The sequence below is a fragment of the Salvia splendens genome, chromosome 1 (genome assembly GCF_004379255.2).
Source record: "Salvia splendens isolate huo1 chromosome 1, SspV2, whole genome shotgun sequence".
Taxonomy (NCBI): Eukaryota; Viridiplantae; Streptophyta; class Magnoliopsida; order Lamiales; family Lamiaceae; genus Salvia; species Salvia splendens.
In genome coordinates, this window is record NC_056032.1 from 35,878,512 (window position 1) to 35,887,691 (window position 9,180).

The 9,180-nt window shown below is 37.9% G+C and overlaps 1 protein-coding gene across 1 annotated transcript; it reads right to left on the reverse strand.

Moving 5' to 3' along the window:
• Positions 1–4,576: 4,576 nt before the first annotated feature.
• Positions 4,577–8,580, reverse strand: LOC121781262 (putative late blight resistance protein homolog R1B-16). The gene is made up of 2 exons (XM_042179033.1): positions 8,416–8,580; positions 4,577–7,177 (listed from the first exon to the last, which is right to left on the reverse strand). Exons 1-2 carry the CDS (start codon positions 8,578–8,580, stop codon positions 4,577–4,579), a joined length of 2,766 nt encoding a protein of 921 aa, XP_042034967.1.
• Positions 8,581–9,180: the final 600 nt, after the last annotated feature.

The window sequence follows — 9,180 nt, forward strand, 5'->3', positions numbered from 1 at the left end:
AGAGTTTTTTGAATGAAAAATATTAGTATGTGATAAATAAAATATTTGCATACTCCCTATATCCAATACAAATATGTGTATTTTCTATTTTTGTCCGTTCCATAAATATATGTGCATATCCATTTATGAAAAGTTATCCAATTTATTACTCTATACATCAAGTTATTTATAACGTACACCACCAATAAATACTACTCCCTCCGTCCCTAATAATTCGTCACCATTTGACCTGACACGAGTTTTAAAAAATGTAATAGAAAATTAGTCGAAAAAGTTGGTAATATGTGGGTCGGTCCTACTTTTATGTACTATTAATTTTATAATAAAATGTGAGTGTGAATGAGTTAGTGGAATGTGGGGTCCACTACCAAAAATGGTAAAAGTGAAAGATGACAAAATTTTAGAGACGGACGAAAAAAGAAATATGTGACAAATTTTTAGGGACTGGGGGAGTAATAATAATATGGGTCTCACTATCCACTAACACTATTTTAACTACTATTCTTTTCATCTCTCTTACTTTATCGATTATCATGCCATATCATATATCTATATTTTTATAGAATGGATACAATATGATTTTGAAATAATTTGTGGGATAAAAAAATGAAAAATAAAAAAAGGAGAAAAACAGTAGTGTAATGGTTAGAGCATCTCCAGTGGGCGGATGTCCCACTCGGACATCCACTAGGACATCCCGAAAATACCTCCCGCCACGTCACTAGGACTTCCCATCCCACTGCTACGTCACTAGGACATCCCCTTCACAATCCGCCCTTCCCATCGCCCTTCCCACTAGGACTTCCCGCAATAAAAAAAATCACAAATTCACAAATAAAACAATTTACGTTTACGGAAATAAAATTTCAACACGAATACGAACTAGAAAAATTAACAACTTCATTTAAAAAAAACATACATGATTTGAAATTAACAACACGAATAAAAGTTAACAAAAGTGGTGCGAATGAAATAAAATTCAACGAGCCGTATATATAGAGTTTAAAAAAAATTAAAAAAAATTTAAAAATCGGACGTCCGACCCGGACGTCCGACCCACGCCACAATGGCGGACGTCCGCCCGCCCGTCGCGCCGACGTCCTCACGGGACGTCCGTATCCGACCTCCCCTGCCATAATGGCGGACGTCCCGGTCGCCCGTCGCGCACGTCCGACCGGACGTCCGCTATTGGAGATGCTCTTATATGTGAGGAAGTTGGATAGCTTCATAATCAACTAATAATTTCGTATTTAGCAGTATTAAAATTAATAAATATTTAACGGTAAAAAGTTGATATCCTTTGAGTGGCGTCACTACCCCACAAAAAGTCGCTACGTGTGAGGGGGTGGCTCACTGTTTCATACCCTCCCCTCCGCCGCGCAAGTCTTCTCTGGATGAGACGCTTGCAATGCATCTCACCCCATCTCGTATGAGACGTCTCTCTTTTTTTCATTCAATGTTGCGGATGCTCTAACTCTAGCAAGAATTTGTTTAACTATTTGAATATATTTTGAGTGAAATGAAATTCATTTCAATTAGGGATGTCAATGTAACCCGGAACCCGCGGGTCGGCCCGAATAACCCGATAAAAATATAGGGTTAGGGTTGTAATTTCGCAGCCCGAATTTAAAATCGGGCCGTTCGGGTTAGGCAGCCAAAATACGTCGGGTTGAAGGCTTCTGTACATCGAGCAGTTTTTGTAACGGTCATAACTTTCTCTACAAAGCTCCGATTGAGGCGTGCAATATATCCACGCAAAGCTCTTTCAAAGACGAAGAGAATGATATGCATTAGGGGTTTATCAGACTTCAAAATCACGAGAAACATTGACTCAAACAAGGCTGCTGCACATCCACATATTTTGTGTACATTTTCTAATCCATTTTCTATCATTTCTCAACAAACATGTAAACATATCAAAATATAGAAATATAATCAAAATCATCCAAGAGAACCCTCTAAAACCATGCAAAATCCAAATACGTCAACCGACTATATAAGATCACGAAAAAAATCACTATGTGGTTCATGGATTCATAAATACTCGTATATAAAAGATTTCTTTTAGTATATTTCCAATATAATAGTGCAAAGTGTTTTGGCGCCGCTTCGTCATTGAATTATGCGTACTTTGATGATTCTTAAAACAAAGATAAATTATTATTTGACTTATTTACAACTAGAATAAATTAAATTTGACCAATCATATTTTTGTTACATCTACGATGCACCTCTCACGTTATGAAAATTTTATTCAATTTTCTACGAATTGATTTATATTTGAATTTTGAAACAAAGTGTTGATTTATGTTTTAAATACATAAACATAAGCATACTATGATAGATATTTTGTAAATAATTATGTAATGCATAAGTAATTTAAATTTAAATAACTTAATCTTTTTTAAAATTATTAAAGAAAATTAAAAATACGTATTTCATTGTTGAATGATTAATTAAAAATATGTATATAATTAAAGAAAATTTAAAATACGTATTATTTTTTTGAAAATATTAAAAGGATTAAAAATACGCATTGGCCCGAATAACCCGGTGGGTTAGTCCGAAACCCGAAGGGTTAGGGTTAGGGTCGAACTTTTATAACCTGAAAAAATCATAACCCGAATAGCTCGTACCCGAATGGCCCGACAACCCGAACGGGTTGGCCCGAACCCGAACGGGTTGGCCCGATTGACATCCCTAATTCCAACATAATTATAAACTCCATTTGTTTGTCATTTATAGGCCCAATTTAATTTAGCATGAGATTTTAGAAATTATCTGACTTTGTGAAGAGATAGAGAAAAAATTAATAAAATATAAATCTTATATTTATATAATTATTTATTTTATAATACAATATGAATGATGTAGTTGAATATACAATGCACTTGCCGTAGGGCTAACAATTTTCGACACGACACGATAACACAACACGAACCCGCGCGAAATTAATGGGTATGTGTCAAAACTTATTGGGTTCATGTCCTTATTGTGTCGACACGATAACGACAAGAAAATTTCGTGTCGTATTCGTGTTACACATTAAGAAATAATATTAATATATTATAATATTTTTATTTTATTTATTTATTTTAAAATTTTAAAATTTTAGAATTAAAATTTAAAATTTTTAATATTAGAAATAATATGAATATATTATAATATTATTATTATAGTGTCGTTATTGTGTCGTGTCATATATGTGTTGTTATCGTGTCGTGTTGACCCGAAGTGGTTCGTGTCGTTAATGGATTCGTGCCGTGTTAGTGTCTGAGGGTAGCGGGTCGTGTTCGTGTTCGTGTCTGAGGGTAACGGGTCGTGTTTGTGTTTGTTGTTATCGTGTCGTGTTGTTATCGTGTCGACACGATAACGACACAACACGCACGATTTGCCACCCCTAACTTGCAGTGACAAAAATGTATATTAGACCTTAAGGGATCGTTCACTTCTACCTATTTGGAAAAGTAAGAAATGAATGTTAACTTAATTAAAACAGCCAGGTCTCACCAAGCAGGAAATAGTTGTGGCATTTAGTGATTCATATTTGGCTGACAACACGCAAGCAAAGTCCATGACGTCTGACGAATATGTCCCTATCACTTCTCTGTAATTCCCTCCGGTACCACTCCCGTCGATTTAAGCAGTAAACTGAAAATGAAACATTTGAATTACCCTCCAAAACTTTGGCATTCTTCGCCGCTCATCGCCACATAAATACACGTTACCTGGCCAACATCCAGCTTCCCATACGCAATCACTTTTCAAACTGTGGTTCTAGGCTAGCAACCACCGTCTGTAAAATACCGACGTTAGTTTTTCACTTCATTTTGTTAGCAACTGGATCTGAAACTGCACACAAAACTCATTTAGATCCAAGAAAATATATTCGACGAACGTTGGAAGGGGTAGAACGCGTTGATCGCGTTGACTGTTTGGAAGCGCCGAAAATATGTGGATCTTCGTCACCGGGTCTTCAATAGCTTCCAAGGAGTGTAATGTAATGAGAGAAGTATCCCCTAATGCAAAACTCAAAAATGCAGATGCATGTGTTAATAGGAGGAAACCCAAAAATTTGAGGGACACTTTGGTAATCTCCACACCAATTCTTATGCACTGTAGCGGACGAGTTTTCCAATATCAAGTGAGCAACATGATTCATCTCTTGCGAAAGTCAAACGTAACAGTGCGGACCGGAGTGGAAATCGAGGGCATGGAAATTGAGCAGATTCATACACGGAACCAACTTTTTTGCCATGATTTGACCCCATTGGTGGTCATTTAATGAACACCGAACGTGTCCATATTCAGTTCGGTTCTTTTGATACAATTCCGAAAAGAACGAACAAGGACACAATAATAAGTTTATAATTATATTACATCAATTGAATTAACTAAAAATCGGAAATGGTCTTGTTTGTTTTCAGTTGCGTACCAAGAAAACACATGGACGCCATCAGCAAAATGGAAAACTAAAACCACAAAAGACTGAAGACATCTAAATTTTTATTGAAAATCAAAGGGATCTCACAAAACAGCAGTAACTTGAAAGTTGGGATTTCCCAAGCTTAGCTCTTCATTCTCCTTGTGTAACTGTAACTACAACTTTAAAGGATATATCTTCTCCTTGCAACTCCTTTTGTTCATCCAGCATTCTTATCACACTGTTCACTGTTGAGTTGCTGCAACGATCCAAGGCCACGGATTTTAGGGTCGGAATTTCACCAAGTTTTGCGGGGATCTCCAAATCAACATTGCGAAGACGAAGGTGCTCGAGGCATGGGAAATGAGAGCTTTCCATCGTCCAACGTTCCAAATCGGAACAACTTGAGAGTAACAAAAATTTGAGACTCGGGAACTGGCCTTCAGCTGTTTCCCATTTGCGAGTTTCGAACCTTCCAAAAAACAACTTGAGCTTCCAAAGAAGGGGCAATGTACTTACCTTTTCCAATATGTCTTCCATTCTACCATATCTGATTTCAAGAGTTAGACTCTTCAGAGAATGTGGAAAGGTAATCTTTAGCGAAAAATCAGCCCTATGAAAGCACTCACAGCTAAGAGATTCAAGCTTTTGCAGACGCTCGATGTTGTGGACACAATAGTCATCATCAGGAGACCCAATCAGTCCCAATTTCCTGATATTGGGCAATCTACGAACCATCTTCTCATCACACTTGAAATTCTTTACTCCTTTGAGGCTTTGTAGATTCTCCATGATGACAATGCTGTCAGTTGGAGGATCTGGGAGATGCAATGCTCCACTACCGTATGAAACATAATAATTAACATGCCTAAGTTGAGGCATGTCCCATATTTCAACTGGTGCATTCACTTCTTCTTCAAATTGAGACACAATTAATGTCTGCAGACACCAGAGGAGATTGATTGAAGAATGAAGTTGGGCAGGGTACCCACCAGATTTTACAGCAAGAAGCCTCAAATTGACTAACTCAAACAATCTTCCCAGGGAATACTCATGTCCTCTCAATGTCCTCAATAATCTAAAATTAGGCAACAATCCCACTATTCCATCATCACTTTCACTTATATAGGAACGCGCATCTCGTATAGTTCTCATGGCCTGAAGGACTTTCTTCTCTGAGGTGTTTCTCGGAATAACTACACGACGTTGACTACACGTGCCTTTAGGACTATGATGCCCTACCACATGATAAAAACTCTCCTTTTCAGCTTCTCTTATGCAAAGACCTCTCAACAAATCATGTATTTTGCAGTACTTTATGTTTCCAGTTTTTCCAAACTTGTGAACCAGAATTAGATTTCTGTCCACAAGTTCCTCTAAGTACTCCTTTGCAATTGTTTCCAAACTCTTGCCACTTATTGGTTTTAGAAATCCTTCAGAGACCCATAGTTTAACCACTGTCGACACTCGAATTTCACTATCCTCCTCAAATATTCCCATATATAGAAAACACGGCTTAAGATATACCGGCAAATGGTTGTAGCTCAACTTCAGTATTTTCAAACAATGCTCATCATTCTCCGAACTCACTAGTGAACTTATGCTTCTCCTAATAGATTCCCAACATTCTTTTGTTTGTTTCAGTTTTTTCAAAAGACCTCCCATCGCAACAATTGATAATGGAAGTCCTCTGCAACTCTCCACAATCTCTTTCCCAATTTTCACCAATTCCGAAGGGCAACTTTTTTCTCCAAAAACAATTTTGCAGAACATATTCCAGCTACTTTCCTTATATATAACTTTCATCTCAAGGCCAGATTTGTAGTCCAATTGAGATCCCAAACTCAATAGCCTAGTCGTCACCATTATCCGACTACCGTTACCATTGTCGGGAAAATAGCGTTGTATCTTCTCCCATGTCTCAATACTCCACATATCATCCAACACAATTAGATAACGTCTATACAATAAACATTTGTGGAGTTCTAATCCTATTTCATCTTCGCTCAATTGACTAAATCCTTCTTTATTAGTCTGAGATAGAATTTCACAGAGAAGTTCCTTTATGTTATATTGTCCGGAAATCTTAACCCAAGCACATACATCAAAATGTTGACTAACAAACTTTTGTGCATAAACATTTCTGGCAAGAGTGGTCTTACCAATTCCTCCAATACCTACGATTGGGATGACTTGGCAACTGAGTTCTCCGTTATTGAGCTTATCCATGAGTTGAATCATCACATCATCAACGCCCACCATGGTAGAGGTGTTGAGCCTATAGAGAGAAGATGCCGAAGAATTGACTCTCTGCAGCAGCAGCTGATCTTTGACTGCATCGATATCAAGAAGCATCACTTCTTTCTTGATCAAATCCATGTCTTCTATCACCTTCACCAGACTCTCATACAAGTCTGCAGATGGTGAGGAACCAGTCGATGCTGACACAGTAGGGCGAATTTGATCAATAATGTGAAATTCAATGACATCCTCAGCAGCATAAACTGCATCTGCAATGCGCATCTCCAATGGATCAGCTTCATCGCCCTCAGCAACAGGAGACTTGTAACCTTCAAGAAATTCTTGCAAGAACACAACATTTTCGGTCAGAGATTCAACTTGTTTTTTGTCCAGAGAAATTGGAGGAAAAGGATGATGCTCGATCTGATGGATGGTGTGCATAAGAGAAGCTAAAGCTGCATAAGCTGCCATCTCGACTGTTAGAATGCGGATTGAATACGAAGGCAGAATAGACTGATACAATCGTTTTTTAGAATGCAGATAGAATACGAAGGAAAAATAGGCGAGAATGAAAGGGGAGAATGAGATAAAATAAAATGGGTCTTAACTTGGAAGGTGCAATATAATTGATTGGAAATAAACACTGATAATTCTACCACGCCGAGTATTGACTCGTTTACTTTTAGCAAAAGATTTAATAAATTATTTGAGGATGATCTTACTTTTATAATTATTATCTTATATTAATTAATTTGATTAGAAGAGAAACCTATTATAATTATATAAGAATTAATTTTGATAAATAATTTAAAAATATATAGATAATTTCACTATTTTAGGTTGATGAATTTAATATTAATATACTTGTGAAAAATTTGGTGACGGGAGTAGACATGCCCACGGTTTCCGGTTTCGAACCGGAACCGCGACAATTTTTTCGAACCGGAACCGTCGTATTTGGAATCGCGGTCCGGTTTCGGTTCAAGATTTTTTGAACCGAAACCGTCGCCGAACCGCCGGTTAACCGGCGGTTTCACGTTTCCGGCGAGGCATCTGATGCGTCAGGTGGTGGCAGCATTTTCAGGCGGTTTTGTTGACCGGAACCGACGGTTTTTTGGCCGGAACCGCCGTTTTCCGGTTCGAGTCCTGGTGCGGAACACGAGGCTGACACATTGCAGGTTGTCAGGCGATTTTTGTTGACCAAACCGCCGGTTTTGGGGTAAAACCGGCGGTTCCGACGGTTTTACACCAAAACCGCCGGTTTCGTCGGATTTTCAATTTTTTTAATCATGATTTTGAATTCAAATTAATCCATTTTCTCCCCATTTTTATCTATAAATACCCCCTTCTATCATCACTTACATTCACCTCATTCTTGTGTTAACAAGAGTTTCTCTCTTCTATCTCCCAATTCTCTCTCTTTGTCTCCCATTTCTCATTTGTGCTATTGTGCTTACATTTAAATTATTCAAGTGCTACTCTTACATTACGCATTGTTATACTTATGCATTTATACTTATTCCGTAGTTCTATTTCTATAAGTTGTCTTTCTCAATTGATAAAACAAATATATATATATATATATATATATATATATAGGGTCCTGTTAGGTTGAGATTATTTACCTAAATTGAGAAATGAGATGCAATATCAGCCACTAATCCACAAGATTAACTAAATGTCAACAAGTATCACATTATGTCAACACGGGGGTATAAGTGTCATTTCGTGTTTTAATAGGGAAGAAGAACTGCAGCCCCAAAATCAGTTTCCAAAACCACGACTGATCCTTGGAACTTGTGGAGCGGGTCGTCGGGGAAGAATATCTCGGAGAGGCGGAGGCGGAGCTTCTGAGAGGTGGTTTTGGGCGCCGGCGGGCAGACACTGTGAAGCTCCAGCGGCGGAAATGGCGGCATTGTTTCCCTTCCTAGCCGGCTGAGTCTCCGGCTGCCCGCTCCCCGCCGCTTCGCTTCTTTCACTCTTTTCTCCGTCGAGAATGCCACATTCAATTTCTCAGTCTCATCGTCCGCGCCGTACTCTCTATCTCTTTCTCTCTACCTGAATTTGATATAATTGGGGAAGATCTACTCAGCTTATGATTAATTCATTTCATATTGATTGGATATTGCTCGTTGCGTTGTTCAGCTAAACTAATTGAACTGAGTGATGAATATCTCCACATTTTGAAAATTTAGGGTTCTTAGCTTCAGTTGTTTAATATGTATTTTCGTCGGTTTTACAAATTTAGGGATCTTAGCACTAATTTGGTGTTGATTTGCTGACAGCAGTTTCTGCAACCTGGCTTTTCTGCGCTGCAATTCCAGCCCTACTAGTTAGTGGTTTTTCAATTCCTGTAGCTATTCTGGGGAAACTCTGATTCAAGTCAATGTTAATGAAGAACTCAATTTCAAGGATAATGCAATTATGAAATTATATTGATTTTTAGGCAATGGTTGTAAAATGCAATGATTTTGTTTCTTTGATTGGATGTGGTGACATGCTATCCTATCCACTGT